This window comes from Paramisgurnus dabryanus, chromosome 14 (assembly GCF_030506205.2).
Source record: "Paramisgurnus dabryanus chromosome 14, PD_genome_1.1, whole genome shotgun sequence".
NCBI classification, from domain to species: Eukaryota; Metazoa; Chordata; class Actinopteri; order Cypriniformes; family Cobitidae; genus Paramisgurnus; species Paramisgurnus dabryanus.
Genome location: NC_133350.1, coordinates 20,377,585 through 20,399,800, shown reverse-complemented (window position 1 = coordinate 20,399,800; position 22,216 = coordinate 20,377,585). Strand labels below are relative to the sequence as shown.

General features: G+C 38.0%; 1 protein-coding gene across 1 annotated transcript in view; it reads right to left on the bottom strand.

Annotated features, from left to right (window-relative positions):
* Positions 1 to 19,359, bottom strand: part of tafa4b (TAFA chemokine like family member 4b) — a 46,710-nt gene extending 27,351 nt beyond the window's left edge. The window contains exons 1-3 of the mRNA XM_065242119.1: positions 18,896 to 19,359; positions 3,906 to 4,000; positions 3,652 to 3,766 (exon numbers count right to left, since the gene is read on the bottom strand). Of these exons, the coding sequence (XP_065098191.1) occupies positions 3,652 to 3,766 (115 nt within the window). The 5' untranslated portion in view covers positions 3,906 to 4,000; positions 18,896 to 19,359. The remainder of the gene's footprint in view (positions 1 to 3,651; positions 3,767 to 3,905; positions 4,001 to 18,895) is intronic.
* Positions 19,360 to 22,216: the final 2,857 nt, after the last annotated feature.

The window sequence follows — 22,216 nt, the reverse complement described above, 5'->3', positions numbered from 1 at the left end:
AAGTCACATTTTCATGGTATGCCCCCTAAAAAGAAAATAACGGAGTTCAAACCACAACTACAACGATAAAGATGCAATGAACAATATTGTTGGGATCACTTTCTGATCGTTTTTTCCCCACCTGATGAACGATAAATCATTGACAGCCAATCAAATCTATTTGAACTTCAAGTGCACACGCACTTGAAATGACAGTGGAGAAGCTCATTGCTGAGGGCCAACATAAAATGACCTCAGGTATCCAGCCCTGATGCAGTTGCTGTGAAATTGACTACGTAATGCTTTTTCCCTACTACATTGTCTACAACAAAAGGTATGATATTAGATTACACAAACTAGATTCACTGTTTAGATCTACGCAAATGCAGCATGTTGAGGTCATCTGCTGGTTATACCCGCTGTGTAAATGCAACAAGTACAGCATATTTACACATTCAGTGACATTTGCAAAAGTTTTTATTACAAGAAATATACAATATTAGTTAATGCCATTATAGGCAAGTGATTTGAGCAAGTGCCAAAGGTATTGTTATTGTCCGGTGACGCTAATATATTTATAATATAATTATGTGGACGCTAATATAGTTATCGTAACATTATAGTTATCGTTATAATGTGAACGGCCCTTAAGGTCCCAGAAATGCATGTAGGCCTATATTATAAAAAAATCCAACATAAAACAAAATGAAACTAACATGGTTTTAACAAGAACACTGACACAGAGCTTGAAAACCTATAGTGACGTGTTCCACTTTTCCATTGCCAGGTAATATCTTCAGGTTGTTGATTTTAATTGGATGTGACCAATGTCATTGACACAAAAAATGGCATGCGGACATCTGGACATGTGCGTTTAATCTTTATGTCATGAGAGAAACAGCTACGAAGACTCACACAGACCAAAGCTCGGATTACACGACACAAATGCGGGTGGCCTTTGACTACGGCAGACTCACTTTAAAGCAATATGTCGAAAATGGCGACAAATTGCTCATGCAGGCATGCAAAAAATGTCATGCGATCTTTAAATGCAACACGCATGGAGACGTCTGTTGTCAATCCTGGCTTTATAAGGGACCTATTACTGCAGACAGAAACAAAGCAAGAGCATTGTCTTTATTTACCTGCAAGGGTGGATGAGCATGGCAGGATGCGCAGCCAAGAAAAGTGGTTGTTAGTTGTAGTGTCTGGTTTTTGTGTCAACCATCAGTCAATGGCCCTTTGCCTCGTTTTGGTGAGATTCGGACCATCCATTCCCATTAGTGTCTATGTTTCTAGTGGAGAACTTTACAAATGAGCCATTACTGCCTCATTGAGACTTGTGAGGGATGATTTCTCCACAGGCATTTATGGAGTTTCAGAGGCACCATGTGGGTGCAAATGGTACTGCAATGATGAACTTGCGTTTCTGAAGGTGAACTTCAGTCCATGGACTTTATGGTGAGTGACATAAGTGACAAATAAATGAAACTAAAGCAAAACATGTGGGTAATGCAATTTATAATTTTTGCATTTGTATATTATATATTTTATTATATACATTAAGTCTTTAATTTTATAGCCATTCCCTGTGTTCCAGCTGAATTTATTAACACATTTTGTTATCAATGTAAAGGTCATGGGTTTGATAGGGAACACAAATGAAATACAAAACTTTGAATGCACTGTAATTTCCTTTGGATAAAGGGTCTGACAAATGCATAAATAAATACATTTAAGTCGCTCTTAAAGCTCAGGACTTAAGTAAGGACTCCATTTCTCTGTTTACATAAATATCAGCTTTTGTTTTGTTTTGAAAACCTGATGGACACTTTCCCATTTTCTCCTTATTTAAAGTCATTGCAGTCTGGAGGAATCAATTCAGATACAGTATGAAAAAGATCTCATTTTTGAATTATCTAAATTGAAAAAGCACAGTGCCGAGGGCAGCGATGACAAACTACTTTGGTGGTATGTGAAAACTTTGGTGACCTTCAAAACAGCGCCGCTGTAATTAGCGCTGAACGCTGATTAAAAACACCTCAGTGAAAAGAGTAACCTCTTCTCCATATCAACATGAGAAGTACCATCATCATCCGTCAGGCCGGCTCGAGGTGCTGGTGGCATTTCTGTGCCAGCGAAAAAGGTCACCTTGCATTAGCAACAACTAAACAAAGAGAAGTCATAATTAAAGAAAGTGTGATAATTAGCTGGAGCAACGCTGACTTTGGGGAGGACTTTGCATAATATGAATGATTCAGCGAAAGAACCGGAGTCTGACCTTTTGGCATGCTAAAATATTTATGTACTGCTGGTCACTTCGTCGCCATGAGGGAAGCTTTCATGAATTATGCAAATCAGAAATAGTTAGCTCGTGGGTGTCAATTAGCGTTGGGAAGTGGACATCATTTTAGTTTTTGCTCTGTCTTATGTGTGTGTGTATACAGAGGCACATGGAGAGAGGTAGAGACCATTTAAGATCATACATTTTAATACAGTCATTACTGAACTGTCCCTCTGCCCAAAACACCTTACTGCATAAGATGTGAAATCTAATGAAAAGTGTGAATTTGTTGCTACTCGCTTTAATAATGCTGTGGTACAGTGGTGGTGACACTTAAATGTGCGATCTAAAACGGCTTCCATTACATTTTTTGAACAGAGCGGTATCCGACAATAGCAGCAATTATGTGTTTAAAGGGGACATATCATGAAAATCTTACATGGACTTTTTCCATGTTTAAGTGCTATAATTGGGTCCCCAGTGCTTCTATCAATCTAGAAAATGTGAAAGATCAACCCAGTAACTTTGGCTCCCCCTCTGATGTCAGAAAGGGATAATATGACCCCTTAATCTGCACTATCCAACCACGGCACTGCCGATTAGTACAGAGATCAGCTCATTTGTGTTTTAAAGGACACACACCCTAAAATGGCACATTTTTGCTTACACCTACAAAGTGACAATTTTAACATGCTATATAAAATGATCTGTGGGGTATTTTGAGTTAGAACTTTGCAAATGTACTCTGTGGACAGGAAATACTTATTTTACATCTTTAAAAAGTCTAATGAAATGTCCCCTTTAAATTAAAGGTCAAGCTTAATCTTCATATCCGTAAATGTACATAAAAATATGAAAAGTTCATTATCTCATTTCCCGCCGGACATTTTTTTAAAAGTTGCCCGCCAGCATTTTTGTGATTTTCACAAAAGCTTCACAAAATGCCTTCCAGGAAATTTGTCTTTTAAAAATATATACATACAAAAAGAACAGACCCTCTACTTTCAAACAAACAATAATCGAACAAACAAAACGGGAAAAAAACTTTCATCCTATATATATTTTTTCTCTGCTTATAAACTCTTATATATGGGTATTTTTCTTTAAAAATAAAATTTTTGCAAAAAGCTGAAATAATTGCATTTTTGTGAAGGAATTTTATTAGAGATAAGACTCAGAACGATTATCAAGACATACACAGAGTTTAAAATTAGCAAAAAAATTGCTTCTGTTTTTTTTTATTTGGTAAGTGCGCCATTTAGTGGATAATCGCGGTATTACAGATTAACATAAATCTTCATCAGGAACACGTTTTTTATGCAAATGTTTTCTCTTAATTGACATGATAACTCCTCAATGGCAGGGAAAGAGTTAAGACATTGATATACCTGTATGTCCCCGTACACTCTTTGTACCCGCAGAAACCGGATGGCAAGACCATATTACCAAGATGACCAAGACTATGACCTTCAACGGCCACATTGACCACCACCACAGCTTCATCTAGAACGAGACCAGAACAAAAAGATAGCAACAAAGAGAGAGCATTAAAAATGAGTAAAATGCATATTTGGCAATGCATCAGAATATGTTAAAGGTCATATGAAAACCCTACAAATGTCCTTGCTGTCAATCATGTTACCTTTCTGTCCTGTGTTTTGGCCTGTCAGATCACCCTGTGAGAATGTCGGCCATGTCACCTTCTTTATTCTCCAGTCTCACCTGTTTCTTCAAAAACTGAGGAGACAGAAGGAAAAGGGATAGCATGAGGTCAAAAGCTGAAAAAGAGACAACTAAGCCAATGTATATATTAAAGTGTGCGCATTTGCGTGTGTGTAAAATATATAAAAAGTATTCTATTTTTTCAATAATAAAGTCTGTGCCTAGGATAAGGGTAAAACAATCCCATTTACACATTACACAGGCATTTGAAGAAAAAACTGATGAATGCATAATGGAAGCATTAAGTTAACAAAACAATTTTAAGGTGACCTTTTTATAGCATAACAGGAATGAAAATGTTAATAAAAATCATGAAAGAACATGAAAGAATCTGACGCTGAAGAAACACATATAGGCCAGAAAATACAGAAAATAATATGATTATAGAAAAGCAACATGGAAACATAAGACTGAGAGGAAAGAATCAAAAGAGAGACGGAAGGTTTGAAGAGAGAGAGAGAGAGAGAGAGAGAGAGAGCAATGAAAGGCTTGCCTTAAGAGAGAAAGACAGAAACACAGATGGAGAGAAGGAAAAAAGGGCAGCTTCATAGACTGATATACATCCTCAGGGCTCAATGCAACCTGTGTTCTTCAAAAGCACACGCACACAAGCAAAGGGGCCACAAAGATGGGACTGATATTTTGTTTACAGTAGTTCACCTACCCCCGGGCACGAAAACACATCACACGCTCAGAGATCACCCTCAGACATCTCACAAGTTCAATCCACACATCCATACTTTTTATTTTCATTGGTACATATACACGTACCGATACACAGGTATGTATGCGCACAGTAAATGAAAGTTCCTGCGAGTTGTCAGACAAGTGCAATGCCAGAAACCATTAGGTCAAATTCCTGTTTGACTCTTTACCTTGACAGAGAGAGGAGTATGAAATGAATACTGAGTAGCAAGAACAGTTGCCCCTAGCATACGATTGACAACATGAAAAATGTTACATTATTAACATTTATACTGTCCGCAAAGCACTGTACAGGGATAATACGTCAAGAATATATTTCATTTATACTGTAAGGCCATATGGTAAATTTTAAGGCACCTTTCAACAATTGTCTGGGTAATATTTAATCCTATAGTCCCAGGGAAAGAACAATAAGCAATCGTTTGGATAAAGAAACTGGAATATTAGAAAATATTTGGCTAACATATGATTGTTTGTAAGAAACTAAAGCACACTACAAATCTCAATACTGTAGAGTAACAAATAAGAATACATTTTATTATTGTAAATAAAAAACAGTAATTACAGTAACAGTAAAGTTACATTAATAAGAATGATCTTTAACAATAGTGTTACAATAAAAACATAAAAAAGGTAAAACACTAAAATACTACACAACTGCTTAAAGGCAATGGCAAGTATCATTAATTGTTATAATGCAATAAAAGCAAGGATAGTTTTCTGTTTTTTTTTATTATTATTATTATTTGAACCTATTTTTGGTGTTGAAAGATATAGGTATTAACCTAAAACCTGTTTACCCTGATCATGTCAGTTCTTGGGGCACCTGATAAGAGTTAGTTTAATCAACCTCCTACTGGTAACCTTAAGTTAATGCACGGACATGGGAATACATAAAAACATTTTTAATTTCAAACATACCCAGGTATGTCACATAACCAGTTTTCTGGAATACCCCCGGCCCATGGTCTAATGATTGTCAATAAGAGTGTCATTCTGCCCCCTTGTGGACATACTCTGAATTGCTCTTAGTGAGAAAGGTAAAACAGTGTGTCTAAGAAAATAAAATGGTGTGCACAGGGGCATCATGCACCAATTGTTTTTAAGGGGGCACAGTGTGCGCAGCACAGCTCACAGAAATTTGTGTATACACAGACATCAAACGAAATATTATAGAGCTTTCAGTCTTTTCCATGGCACTTACATTTCTGAACACCCCTGCTTTCATGCAACAGCCTCCAAAATAAAAGTGTTGACTAACTTTCATATCAAATACTATTCAATTGGAATAATGACATATTGGTATCATATTTACATCTGAAACGACATGTTTTATTTATTTAAGTTTTAATAAATGATTTGTTTAATTGGGTCATCATTAATGCATTTTGCACAACAACTGCATTATCCTATAAAGTTGATGTAATTTTAAATCCATAAAGTATATAAACAACGAAAAATACATAATCTATAGCCACGTGATTGATTTTAATGAAGAGGGGAAAAAATGTGGATGAAATTTTAAGAGGAACGCATTATTGCATCAAATTTTACCTCATATGTGATTCCGCGCCCCCGTGAACTCTGGCGAACTTTGACGTTGTACCAAGATGAATCTAGAAATCTACTAATATAACGTCGAGACTGTCACATTTAACCATACATTTTCTATATAGGGAGGTTAACGTACTGGGGTTTGGAAATGTTGTGAGCGTTTCTTACACGTTTTAATTCCTCAGATAGCAAAATGCAGCAGCAACAGCAAAGAGGCCGTGAGCGCGCTCCGACGCTAATGACGTATGTGACTGCGATGTCTGCCGCCAGAATAAAGTAATGTAACACGATCAAAACACTATCAAAACAGCGAAAATCTCCGAAAAGTAACAAAGATGCAGCACAAAATTGATAACATTGTGCATATTAAACAGATTAAAAGTCAAATAACAGATTAAAGCACGCTTCTTTGATTTTGAAGTTGCAAAAACTCAGTTTGAATGGGCATGACGCCTCTGTAGTGTGCATATACTGTATTGTTGTTGTAATTTTATTTATTAAATGCAATTATTATAATTTTCAATGATTTGTTGATTTGAGTGAGTAAATCTCAGTATGATGTAATACAATAAGGTTTATCTGCAAATAAATACACTGTAAAAAATGTTTTTATGTTACTTGAACTTAAAAATGTAAACAATTTCAAAGTTGTTTTTCTAAGTTATGTCAACTTATCACAAGTCAAAACCTAAAAAAAGAAGGTTGAATTGACTTGCATAATTAAGTTGTTTAAACTTTATGCTGCATTTGTTTACATACACAGACACAGACTGGTAATTTGATTATTTGACTGACATGCTCATAAAGTGTGACTGTGTGTTAACCAGTTCTCATCCACCACATCTAGTATTAGCATGAGTGTATGTGCATGTCTTATTCTCTTTACATAGACAAACCCACAACTCACATTACTGACGACTTTTAATTCTAACACATTAAATCACTAGTGTTTATTGCTTACACTTGCATACACATAAAAGCTGACTACACAAACATTTGCACACAAACTGCGGTCTAATGTCATGACATACAGCAGTAGTCATACTGTTACCACCTGAATTTCACATCATTCTTCCTCCAAAACATAACATTGTACTTCTTTAAAGTCATGTAGACATATATTTGGGTCTGCTCTTGTGTGCACGTGCGTGCGTGTGTGTGTGTGTGTGTGTGTGTGTGTGGTATTATCAGTGTATTAACTGAAGAACTCTTGAGCAGAGCAGACAGAGTTGATCATTATGTGAAGTGGGACGGTCTGCGTAGGAAGGTCTGTCTGGAAATTGCCTTGATTTGCATTTGGCCTAACCTCAATCACAAACACACAACCATGAGCGCAAACAGACACACTCACACACACACACACACACACACACACACACACACACACAGACTTCATTGACATGCACCGGCTGCACCTCCGACTAAGATAAAAAACTATGCCCTGCATTTGATGTCATCATCTCATGGCCGGATCTCACTACAGAAGCATTAAATATAAACACACATGCAGGTGAGGCAACACGTCGCAGGTACATCCCGCAGCGAAATGCCTGCTCTGTTTTCCTGTTGAAGATACAGTGAGCCCCAACTGTACATTGCAGTAACTTCTAGCCGGAGTCATTTAAATTGACCAGTGAGTTGTGAACTGTGGCTCTCAGAAACAGGGGGAACTAAAATGAAATGGACTCCAGTATTTCATGCCTGCTTGAGTGATGATGATAAAAAACCTTTTAGAGTACTGGATGAATTAGTCTTGCATTAATATTCGTAGCCCGAAACTTTTAAATAACCAACTGGTAATTCACAAAATATAAATATGTCAGTCAAGCCCTTTTCACACGGACATTACGAAAAAATACACGGAAAATGCATCCGGGATTGTTTGATCAGTCAAACTTTTCCAAACAAAAGGAATCCACTTAATAATACGTTACAATTATGTAAAGCTAAAGGTAACATTTAAATCTGCTCTCTTAACCAATGTAGTGTTTCAGTCATGGTCAAGCAAAAATGACAGGTCAGGATCATGAAACAAACAAAGCAACCATCTTAGATTTACAGTGTTTAAAGTTTTCAGGGAAATCAACATAAAAATGATTTACTTGCACATACAGATGAGATAGGAGAAAGAGTCTTATTGAAAAAATGCTAGTGGAGTGTTTGTGTCTGAGAAGGTAAAGTGCTAAAAAGAAATGTCTTAGTAATTTTGCTTTGTTTTACGGTATAAATATCTACACAATTTTTGAATACATTTCTTTTTTTCTTTTTTTGAAATACTTTTTACCTGTTTTAAGCATAAATTCACTTGATTTCATTTCCCTTTTTTTTTAGTAAATAACACATCTTGGGTCATTTTGCAATGTATCTCAATCTCTAGCAGACTGATCTCATGGAAAGTCGTGTTATAGTCCATAGGGAGGATTGGCCATAGGGAGGACCAGGAGAATTCCCGGTGGGCCGGTCTATTTTTTTTGCCACAAGGGCCGGTGTTGTCATGAACTTGAGCACGACTTCATATTAGAATTAAAATTATATCTATTGTCTATTAATAATCATTTGCCTATAAATCCTCTATTGCAAGAAACAAAAATCTATTATAAAAAACTCATTTCAGTTCAATGGATAAAAGTAAGTTTCATATGATGTGTTTTCAAGTAAAACAAAATGTTGAAAATCCATATATATATATATATATATATATATATATATATATATATATATATATATATGACACAAGTTAGGCCTACCTTACGTTATTTGACAAAATAGATGATCTAAGTACTAAAAAATTAAGATAAAGATTTTATATTAACATCTGCTTTCCCTTCATCTTTGATAAATCTTGCTCATGTATTGTATATCAGTGGTTTTCAAGCTTTTTCAACCAACAGGTAATCTCAAGACCCACCATTTAAAAAAAAATAGAAATATGAGAAAACACAAAACATTTATTTCCTTTCAGTAGTTTTTGAATAAGTTTAATTGAATAATATTAAAATACCTTATAGGGCAGCATGGCAAAAATCATAATTGTTTAGGCTACAGTATTTGCATTGAATTGTAAATTATATATTTGAAAAATACAATGAATTGCAAGGCTTTAGAGAAAAGGGCATTGCATACTTATATACTACTGAGGATTTAATTATATTACTTTAATATAGTCATGAACTAAAGTGGGCCGGTCTAGGCATCAAACTCCAGGGCTAAAAATGAGTCCCACTCCGGCCCTGGTGCCCATGGCCCGAAATTCAGCTTTATTCGAGCCTTGAGCATGGATGTTTTTTGCGTGACCCTCACGCGAATATCTATGAATATCTTTTTGTGTCGGTTGGGACATCTTCCTTTTTCGTGGCATTTTATGTATTATTTTCTTACCATTGTCGATTGGGGTTAGAATCAATTCTGTTACATTTTTAAAAATCCTAACCCAAACCCCAACTCTAACCCCAATTCCAGGCAAGAATAGTTTTAAAAGCGGAAGAAAAACATGTAGAAACCAATACATTAAAGTACATCCTAACCCAAACCCCGAATCTACAACCCCATTCGACAATGATTTAAAAATAGAAAAAAAGAGAAAACAATACATAAAATGACACGAAAGAGAAAGTCGTGCCATGAACACGAGAAACTATTTATAGAAATTTGTGCGGGTGACACAAAAAAGACATTCATGCTCAAGTGCCATTTTGTGTGACTATAACACGACTTTCCTGAGATCATGTTGATCTCTAGATATTAATGCTGAAAATAAAATAAAAACTAAGCCATTCATTTTTGCAGTGTGTATGCATATCTAAACTGCACCTGGAGTCACAATGGTTCCATTAACTTTATGCTTTCCATTCCTTACCATTTTTTCCATCCTTATTTTCACCCTCTTTCTCTAACATGTCATTTGCTACAGCATTCTTGATCCTAAATACACCATTTCATGCTCTGGGTTTCAAACGGAGCAGAAAAATGACTTTGCAAAACAACTCTATCTCTCCGAAGAGAGGCCCCACCAAAAATGAGCCCAAACTGTGCGGGGGCCAAAAGCAGTTCTTAAAAGCATCTCGGATTTCTGGCAAAATGCACAATATCGAAATGCGGCGGGAGGCCGGGGCCTCCTGCGCATTTATCTGGCTTTCAATGAAACGTTTCCAGCCTACTGCATTCCCGCGTCTCGAGGCAATATCGGTGCGTGTGTGTTTACGTCCACGAGCATCTGCAGGCGGGCTCGCCGTGAAGCGCCGCGACAGCCAATCCAAACGGACGCGGGGAGTTTCCGCACCGCTGGTCCTGCAGTATCAGTGTGTTTGCAGATGAGTACATCAGCTCTCGCTCAGCCGATATTACTGAAGATAAGCAGGCAATTTCACCACCCGGCACTATACAGCAACTCATTTCAATATGTATTTATGGGTTGGTGTGTGTGCGCGATTATTTTAGAGACTATTGGAGCTGCATGTGATTTCCTTCCCAAGTTTAATCTACAAGACTACGCGGGGATAGATAAACACCCTGGCAAAACAGATTTTGCCTTTTCATGCACAAAATCATGCGTGCACACCATGTCTGTATATACAAATATTCATTTCACATGAATGACTACAGGTCTGCAAACTACGTACACTGGTGACGAATGTATCTGATGTAAAAAAGATGCATATTAACCAAAACTAACTGTAAGCTGTGCTGGAGATATATCAGACATTTTCTACCAGCCCCTGAACTTTCTACTGTTTTTATATCTTGTCCAAGGGTAACAGGATGACAGGGGTCAAAACAGAGTTAACATTACACAAGAATTGATCTTCGCTGCACTTAAGTCCCATTCACAGCCTGTTGCTCAGAATGGAGACATGGACCTCAAGATCTCATGACATCACCAGTCAGTTTTTTCATCTTATCCATTTCCTCACAGACGCTTTAAGAAGCACTGAAACCAGTCTTTCATTTCATTGGTTTAGGTGTGTGTGTGTTCCTGCCTTATAACATAGATGTTTCCACATCACATTTAAAGCCCTTGAGTAAGAGGTAAAGCCGCTGGTAAGCTATCGCTCTTATTTGGTGAGGTGCAGGTTCATCTTGAGATGGCCAAGACGCTGTTAACTGTCCAATTAGCTAGATGTTCACACTCCATGAAGTTCACCATGATTGGCTAATTTTAAAAGCACAAGATACTTCATGTACAAGCTGTGTCTTTTGTAGTCTGGTCATACACTGTCATCAATTATAAACTTTTGAATTTGACATGACATGAAAATACCTTAAAAAACTGCATTCATTTCATTCACATCCACTGCATTTCATTGTTTCATTCAAAGATATCCCTTTATTATATTTCCATCATATCTGTGTAGTGTCGCATAAGAGATCTAACCAGCTCAACTTGTAGAGTAAGCTTAAGTAAAAACAGATTAGCTCAAAACCACCACCCCTCTTTCTCTCTCTGTCTGTCTGATAAATGCGCTGATCTTTTTATTGTCCTGGAGTTTTGTGACCCTACGTCCTATTTCAATGTGGATTTGAAGAATCAATGAGAGTGCTCCTCCGCTGTCAGAGCCAGGGTCTTTCTCCTTGCCCTCATCCCCACAAAGACGTGCTGAGCTCGGGCACTGTTCCGATTATCTCGCACCCCCCTATCACTAATGACCAGACTCCTGCAGGCTGCTGCGTAATTATAATAATGACCGAACGTGTCGGGCGTGCAAACGCAGAAGGAGACATGGGAAAAGTCAGGCACGGGGAAAGAGAAAAGGAGAGCGAGTGTGATCAATTGTTAATTTTACAAAGTCACTGAGATGTGTCAACGGTATCAATAAGTGAATTAATTTGTCTTTGGGGCTGTGGAGTGTGACACTGCACTGCTGTGGTCCCTCAGGATCGCTGGTTTCTAACCTCTCCCTTTCACACACGCTGGCTTTTACAAAGACACACACACACTTAAACCAAAACTTATTATTGAGTGCAGTGAAATGATTGTTGGTAAAAGCGTTATTATTTGGATAAAATTTGCATACACAAATACACACACACACCTGGAAATCCTACAAAGTGCAAAGCCAATGTCCTTAAAAAACCTTCTCAAACTGATTTACCTTACAGGATGTGAAAATGTGTGCGTATTTAGTTGTCTTTAAACAGCTAGGTTAAGGCTTAAGAGGCATAATGTGGCATAAAAGCAAGATTGAATTATGCTATGTTAAGATACAAAAGCGAAGTTATCCTTTGTACCTAAAGAGTGCATATTAGTACCTCAAAGCTTCAGAGCAGCTTAAAACTTTATTGGTGTCATAACGGAGCATATTTGTCCTCATTTACGTTAATATTTAAAAGTATGGTTTTACATTTCATTTCATATTTGTACATCCATAATTTATTAATAAAAGCCATTAAAACAAACCATTTCTTAAATGCCATCTCAAATGATGCTTCTGTGCCACGTTTGTGTGTAAATATGATTTAAAGAATGCCCATCCTAGAACAGTAATTTCAATAAAGTGAGACTCTTTTTTTATATCCTCTTTTAAGTAATACTTACTTTTTCTTTCTTTTACTTTTACATGTATGCATTTGGCAGAGGCTTTTTTCCATAGTACAGTGCATTTGAATGGACACGTTTTTTGAAAATATGCTCATTTTACAGCTCCCCTAGAGTTAAACATTTGATTTTTAACCTTTTTGGAATCCATTCAGACGATCTCCAGGTCTGGCGTTAGCACTTTTAGCATAGCTTAGCATAATTAATTGAATCTGATTAGACCATTAGCACGCACTCAAAAATAACCAAAGAGTTTCAATATTTTTCCTATTTAAAACTTGACTCTTCTGTAGTTACATCGTGTACTAAGACCGACGGAAAATTAATAGTTGTGATTTTCTAGGCCGATATGGCTAGGACTATACTCTCATTTTGGCGTAATAATCAAGGACTTTGCTGCCGTAACATGGCTGCAGGAGGCGCAATGATATTATGCAGTGCCTGAAAATAGTCCACTGCTATTAAAAGTTACCAAGGGTACTTAGTTCATATATAGTTCATAGCCATATCTGCCTAGAAAATCACAACTTTAAATTTTCCGTCGGTCTTAGTACACGATAAACCTACAGAAGAGTCAAGTTTTAAATAGAAAAAATTTCGAAATTCATAGGTTATTTTTAGCGTGATGCTAATGGTCTAATCAGATACAATGGATTATGCTAAGTAAGGGATAATGTAGAGGCAGCCGGTAGTTATTGGGAAATAAGCCCCGACAGTGTGATCAGGACCCGACGCGTAGCGGAGGGTCTTGTATCACACTGAAGGGGCTTATTTCCCAATAACTACCGGCTGCCTCTACATTATCCCGCTTATTACACGGCTACTTGCCACATAAGAAAAAAAACTGGACATGAATATGAATTTGAAACATTTTATTGGCATATTTGTTTTAAATTAACATTTTTATCCTTCCGCGAAACTTTGCACAGATGCATAAAATGATCGTAATACCTTATTAAGATCCTCTGCTTCATACTTGTCTCCATTTTTTCTCTTTTAGCCAGTCTTTGAGAAGTTTTAATGCCCATTCTGTATTTTTTTGTGTGTTGGCTTCGTAGCTGTCATGCTCTATTTTGTCAAGTTCAGTCTCAGTAAGCTCTCTGTGTCTTGTCGTGGTTGTCGAGTGTTTGTCACAAGATGGCGCCAAACAGACAGTAATCTTTATTGATCTTTATTGGCGCGGAGCGATTTTACTCGTGAAAGTAGTCCGGCTATGCGTTATTATTTTGGAGCGGTTATTATTTGAAAAGAACGAACCTGCAAATGTCTCAACTGACCAATCAGAATCAAGCATTCCAGAGAGCCGTGTAATAAGCTATGCTAAAAGTGCTAGCGCCAGACCCGAGATCAGCTGAATGGATTCCATAACGGTAAAAATCAAATGTTTAACTCTAGGAGAGCTGAAACATGAGCATATTTTAAAAAAAAGTGGAGTGTCCCTTCAAGCTATTCATTTTGTCAGTATGTGTGTGTGTTCCCTGGGTTTAAACGCATGATCTTTGTTTTGCTAACACGATGCTCTACCAATTGATGTACAGGAACACTTGGACTTGGAAGTATATTCAAAGCTGTTGTAAGTTGCTACTTTGTTATGGTAAACTGCATAAAGTTAGATTAAAAACTACAGTAAATTATTTGGTAAGAACAACTTACCCGACTATGAGAACACATACATTTAACTGTTTATTGAACTTGGTGTCTTTTATCATATTTTATCAAGGTTAACAGGATTTTAAACACTCCACTTCACATTGTGCCTAAGAATGCACTTGGCCTCGAGTGGTTTATTGCTATAATAAATCAGGCTTAATGTCTTAAACTCAATGCTTTACGCACTACGCTGCTCAGAGACGCACTACATTCCATTGAGCAATTAAGTAAAGCACGTAAATGTGTGTGTTTCTTATGCATTGGGTTTTGGTTAATCACACATAGAAAACATTGCTGTTTATTTAAACATCTGTTAGCTGATACAAAAACAGTTGTAAAGTCGCTCACTCAAACACACACACACATATCCAGTTTATAGACTCAACCACGAATCTTGCATTAGGTTTGAAAGCTCAGACTGAAAAGACAAAACGGCTTCATTGATAGAGATTGTTGTCAGTTGATTGAGAATCTCCACAACTGCGAAGCAACGTTTTGGTTCCATTTGCTCGGGCCACAAAAGCACTTAAAGCCGCCCACAAAACTGATGCTTATTTAAAAGGCGCGTTTTTTTCCTTCAGATTTGTAACCTGAATACTGGAGGCAATGATTCACCTTGTGACAGAGCAACACAATCCACTAAGAGGAATAAACTTATGGTTTAGGGTCATAATGTGCTGGATTATGTGTGTTTTTGACACCGTAGCGCTGGCTTTCAACGTGGTATCGGCTCAACATATTTTAATTTATATTTGACAACTCTCACTGCCAATCCTCAGATCAGACAGAAGTACTTGTGCATTCAACATATCCTGTGCTGAAGCCGTAGAGCTTTTTCCTTTAGCCTGTTATTTAAGGCAAATCCCATTGAAATGGATGTCATTCATTCTGGGTGAAATAAACCAATCCAAACCGCCACTCACTGCCGAAAACAAGAGGGCTCAGTGCTATTAGGCCAGACAGTAAAAATTGTAAAGCTTTGTCAAGAAAAAATGAAAAGACTGAAGGGGAGGATGGAAAAGATGGATAATATGTGACATGATGGTACAACAATAGTTTTAAATCATATTATGCTGTGAACTTGTATTTATTGTTGGTATAGTACTGTATCAATTAAACATAAAGGGATAGTTCTCCCAAAAATAAAAAATTCTGTTATTATCTACTTAGCCTCATGTTGTCTAAACCTTTATGAAGTTCTTTATTCTGTTGAACACAAAAGAAGATATTTTGATAAATGATAGTAAGCGAGTGATTGTCGCGAAATTAGACTTATGATAAACATTTTGATAAAAAAGTAAATGCTATCAAAATAAGAAGCATACAGTTACAAACATCTCTTCATGTACTATTTTGCACATGATTTCAAATGACATCATGCAAACCAATTTTGTTGTTTTTTCCACATTTAAGGGGAAATTTTTCATTACCGCAATGTGTCCATGACTGGATTTAGGCTTTGACATGGAAATATTTATAATTAAAAAATCAAAAAAATAAAAAGCTTCAGTGCATGTTATACTATAAATATTTACAGTAAAGAAACATGTGGTATTTGGTGATAATTGGTAAATGTAGAGACAATAATAAGGAATATAAATGTGTCCAAGACCAATTTTCTCATCCCCCGCAACAATTCATTGTTTAAGCCCTCTAGGAACTAAAATTTTCCAAAATAAAATTGTTGGAAAGGACATAATTGACTGTGACACTCAAGATGGCTACCAGGTCAGCAGTTCTTATTTTTTCTATCCAGATAAAAGTTGAAAATCTGTGTGTCATAGTACCTAGACAACTTTTTAGTTCTCATTACTGAAACACGAGTTTGTAAATGCATAATGTAATATCATGTTGCGGTAATGATCATTTTTGATAATGATAATCTAAAAAATGTAATAATTCTATAGGAAATATTTTTTAAATAATGGTTATAGTAAGTTCAGACCTTAATCTTAAAAAAAAATGGCTTCAAGGGCTTTTAAAAAATTCTGATGCTGGACACCTTCTAAATCTGGATTTCGTGAGAATCACCAATGCGCATAGTAGACAGTACATTGACTTCCATTTGGGAATAACAAATACTAAGTCAGTGGGTTCAATCTACTGTATTCGAGAAGATATAAGATACCTTTAAAACATTGAGTACAAAACTAAGGCTGTGGGAATATCCATTAGCCGTTGTGCTTAAATAATTCAATTATGTTTTCTTAGTAATGGGATGCTTGGGAATTTATGGTGGTTGTAAATAATGCTAAAAGTTTCAGCGCTGTTTAAAATCAAGTTGTTTTATTGTAAATATTTTAGTGTGAAGTTACCGTAGATATTCCTTTGGTAAAGCTGGACCATTTCAAATTCTCCCCACTCAGATCTGTCATCATTTCTTTTCTGATTTTTTTCAATTTCAATCCTAATACACTTAGGATCCTGTATTGGTTTTGTATTGGCACTAACATTTTCGTGCTGTGGTGTATTTTTTTCCCTTAGCTTTTGAGCGTTCCAAACTATTTTCTTTAAACTCTCTTTTTGACTAATGTGCACTCTCATGCCTCTCTTGTTTTTAAGGTTTCAGGGCCAACTGACACAAAGTGAGTGCGTGAGAGGGATAGAGAGAACAGGAGAGAGTCTCCTGAGGCTCGACTCCCTGCAGCGTCTCTGTTTTTCACTGTCAGCACTCACATAGTGAGTCACAGGGCCGAATTGAGACCTGCATCCAGCGGAGCATTGAGATTTGTGAGGGGAAGAAGAATGAGGGAACTGGGAGAGAAAATGGCCATCGGGGACAATCTCATTTACAGATGAGGGACTTTCCCATCACCGCCTTCTGTTCGTAGTGAATCTCTTACTCCATCATTAATTTCTTTCTCACCCTTTTCGATTTATATCACTGCTTTATGTCTCTTCATTTCTGTAACACACACACACTCTCTTCTTCACACAAAGCTCTTTCGCTCTCTCTGGTCCTTGTCCGTTCTAAGAGCATCCATCCATCACGGCAGCACGGAGTGGATCGGCTAATGCCAGCTCAGAGCTCAGAGAGCAGATCTGTCCAGCTGAGCTGCTCGCAATCCGTGCCTTATCTATCAGATATCCCCCCAAGCATCCCTTCATCCTCCGTCTCACATGTTACACCTCTCCATCCTGCCCTCCTTTTGTGAACATGGCTTCAAAAATGTGTTAGGCCTCCCACAATGAAGAGAAGAGAAGAGAAGAGAAGAGAAGAGAAGAGAAGAGAAGAGAAGAGAAGAGAAGAGAAGAGAAGAGAAGAGAAGAGAAGAGAAGAGAAGAGAAGAGAAGAGAAGAGAAGAGAAGAGAAGAGACCAGGTGTTCTGGTGTGCCCGGAGCAGTGCAGAAGGTGGGTTAGAAGTTAATGCTAAAACAGAACTGACATCAATAGAGGGGAAACCAATAAACTGCAGGCAGACAGGCAGGCAGACCCCAGATATGCTCTTCCAGAATGCACATGCCCTCTGTCACCCCCTCTCTCCTCTCTGTCAAAGGGAACACTGTGATGCAAGGCCCAAATGAAAGGGATGACTGTGCATGAGGTAGAGAGAAAGAGTAAAATATAGATGGAAAGACACATTGAGTCATCTCCTTGGGCTCAGCTGTGTTGCTTGCCACTTAATGTGAGTGTCGATGACAATTAAGTCGCTTTACATTCGCGCCCAACCTCTGCCTCTCTCCGCTGAACTAATGGCACAATTGTCTCTGCAAGAGACCATGGAGGACGAGAAACAAAGGGGAAATAATGACTCCCTCTCAATACTTATTGGAGGGAACAAATGGCCAAACAGTGAGAGGGTGGAGGCGGAAAGCAATTACTACATGGTGAGGGAGGCTCTCATTACCGCGCCAATTAAAATGCGCAAAGACAAATCTCACTTGAGAGAGTGACTGTCATTCATCCGATCAAAGCGCAGTTTCAGGATCCGTGCATCATACATCTATCTTTTTGAATGTGCTTAAATGCACCTGGTGCGTCTGGTACGCGCTCTGAGCGCGCTGCGCTTCAGCCGCGCATCTCAATCCACTGGCATCTTTACGCACTCGTTACAATCGGCATTAAACGCAGACTTGATAAACGTTCAATAGGTGATAAGCAGCATACCAACCCTAACTGATCGCTTATCGCACATCTACAAACCTTTTAATTTATCTCTCAAACACAATCAGTCAAGCTGAGTGACAGATCAAGAGCAACTAACGTACAGTAAGTGTGAACTGCAAGCACGAAGACGGTCAAACGCACCAGGATAGGGTAGTTGGTTAAAAATCACGATTTGGTCAAAATTGTATGATAATCACGAACTCCAGACCTTCTTTATCTGGATGTTGTGTCAAATGGCGCGTTCTTATAAAGTTTATTTCAATGTCAAACCCTATTGCGTTACATTTAGATAACAACCCACAACATTTGCACCCAAAAACAAGTTTGAGCTCAAAAGCGAACAGAGTAAAAAGAGTTTTACCTCGGTTTATGAAAGCGAGCGCATTCTTCTTCAAAGTGTGACAGCAGTCCGGAAGACGAGTGTTAAAAACGAGCTTACTTTCTACTCACTCCAAACACTGCAGGTCGCGCGCACTAGCCGCCTGTCCATCACACGGACCCCGAGTGGGCAAAGATGAGATGAAGAGTTCATAAACCGAATGTAGCCATTATTTGGCGAATCTGTCCGCCAGCCATCAACGATAGGATGGATGAGAGAAAACGATAAACGAAACGCAGCGTTTGAACGTCGCCAAAGACGTGGGTAAATCCATATGGGGGTTAGTAGACTAATGACCTTATAATGCTCCAGACATGTTTGTTAGGTTATTAACAGCTGTGTCCCCGCGAGGCGAGGCGCGCGTCACACGCGTCCCCCGGAACCGCTGGGATTGTGAGTGATGGGGAAGTCTGCGCTGATAACTGCGCGTCGCGCGCTCCTCCAGAGCCACGATCGATTTGACAAGAGAATTGCGAACTTGCCTTGCCTATTCCGCGCACGTGCGTCGGCTGCACCCCCCGCCCCGCGTGCGATTTTTCAAGTAGCCACGCTAACTGATGTCATAGCTTACAAGTGTTAAAGCAGGGGGCTTTACTATAATGACAGCCTCGCAAAAAAACGAGTGAAAAGATTTTGAAGTCATTTTGTGTTTGTCAATATGCTTCCTACTGAGTGCGGTTCGGTTTTACGCGGTTCTCAAAAAAGGTTCGGTTTTGGAATTTCAGTTCGTGCAATCTCCCAGCGTATTTAAATTTCTATCGTGTGGCAAATTATCATGAAAGGCAGGTGAAATGTAATCTCTGTTGTAAATTGCGAGATGTTCCATACCAGAAATCAGTTTTGGAGGACTCCTACCTACCTAACTATAAAAGGATATGTAGTTTAGATGTCTGGTACCTCTGAATAAGTGTAATATCTCATTTTTACCTTAAGTCTGCGGCTGTGATTGCATTTGTTAAGCCACATGCCAAGGCATTCCTAAAGTAGCTTTTGAAGTCCATGTCCAAACTTAAGGAGACTCAGTCGTTTAATAGTACGTCTTTTCTTTAGTATGATGATGAGATGAAAGGGATTCTCAGATCAACATGAAATATAACCCTATTGAATTCTCTTTTTAAGAATATTGTCATTGCATTCAATATTCCATGCTTTTCATTTTCATCATTGAACATTTTCTTTGGCCCGGACATTTACCTAATAAAATATTAACCACAAACAACCTTGTGAAGCTCTCCAAGATCTCCACTGCTTGTTTTCATGGGAAAAAATGCTGCCCAATTGCACTTCTCAGACGAAATGTATTGGGACATATCAAATATTGCGGCGCAGTGCGCAAAATATTTAGACACACTGATCACGAGACGAGCGTTACATGTCGTTTACTTGCAAAGATGGTGCTTGGTAGTACCAAAATACCATGTGTTTTCTCAGAACGACGCCAGAATACCAATAACATTAAATGCGTGCATTGTTTTGTATTCATTACTGTCTGTTAAACAACATGTTATATGTTTCATATTTCAATTCAGTGCGAAAAAAAATATAAAGTTTGCACACCAACTTTTGTAGTTCTTGACAGGAGTTCGTTTCAGGACCATGGACAGCGCGCCTTTCTTGCGCGAGGCGATTTGTTTTTTCAAGTCACCCGGACTCCTTAAGACTCATGAAGACAACAAATAATAAAGTTATTACGATCTTGTTTCTCGGCCTACATGCTGCTGTTGACATTACATTATCTGTGTATACCCTGCTGCGTTTAACGCACATGCAATACAAGTTGTAATATTGCTGATATTGTAGAATTGGAGGCAAATGCACAAATGTCTTTCATCAGAGATCTTGTGTTATAGGATCCCCTCTGAGACTCCTTCCTCCTGCGATTGTTGCGAGCATTATGGAAATGTCTGATCATAACTTGAGAAATATTTCTTCCAACATAATCAATATTTCCACATTTATCCTCTGAAAGAGAACGTTTTCTTGCTTTGTGGGACGCCTTGTTGCAGTTGGTATGTAAGATGAGCCCTTGGTAATTGATTTATTTCTGTTCAGTGGTGAGAATTTTGGGGTTCCTCATGAGATGAATTAGATGAGGTGACAGGCAGGAAAATGGATATTATGCACAAAGACAATGGGAATAGGTGATGGATGATGAAAACAAATCTAATTTGGGTTTTAGAAGAAGAAAGAGAGAATCATAGCAGAGAGAATAATCACTGGCACACGTGGAAGATTGACATCAATGAAGTTTAAAGGCGAGAATAAAGATAACACAAGAAAGTTGGGCCTGGAAACAGCCATGGTGATTTTGGCATTACATATAGCCTAGTTTGTTTGTATTTTTTCCTCATTAAATAGGCTGCTGTTTATATTACCCATCATGTCTCATATTGGAAGAGGAAACCCCAGAGGCGCTTATTTACATGATGTAAATAACTAGTGTGTAGTGAAGAGCGCATTTCTCCAGTACAAGTACTGGGCCTGTAATAATTGCTCACTCCCCAACAATTCCACTACAGTGACATCCCATTACTTTAAACACGACAAAATAAGGCCACCCGTGCACGGAGAACGAATCCACTGAATAAGACATGAAAGGCAAAGGCTGCTGTTATTAGCTTTGTAAGACTCATCATTAGAAAGCATCGAGAGCGTAATTCTTCACGCGAGCCGCTATAGCTCTTCCGGTATTCGCTTTAATTAAAGCACGCGCGCAGCGCGCGTCATAAACTATCTGTGTGTTCGAGCGCGTACAGTCATTAAGTCTTTCTCTAACAAACGAGAGACAATAAAGGAACATCAGTTCACCATGCATCTCTTAACAAATGTGTACGAAGTACGGATGGTGATAGAATAAAAAAATAGAAAAGAAAAATGTATATTTTGATGTCTAGCGTATCTATAAGATATCTAACATACAAAGTGTTAAGAAACATTTATTAACAACATGCATTGTTCTTTACTTTATCACGAATATATTCACATTATCACTTATGTTATCAGTTTCACAACAGTAAACAGCAAATCATGACGCTGTCCAACTATAAGATGGCTCGTCAGGTGGACACTCGAAGGCGATGCGTAATCATTAATGGTGTTATATCGCCATCTAGCGGGCATGCAATGCTACCACAGAGAGCGTCAGTGGGGTTTTAAGGGTCAAGCGTATATTTATATATGAAACACCGAGAGGGGGATAGAAAATATATAAGATATATGCGCACGATATACCAAAAGACTGAAAGCCACTGTTCTTAAGCTCTGGTCATTAATTTACTAATGAAAAAAGCTGTACGTCATAAA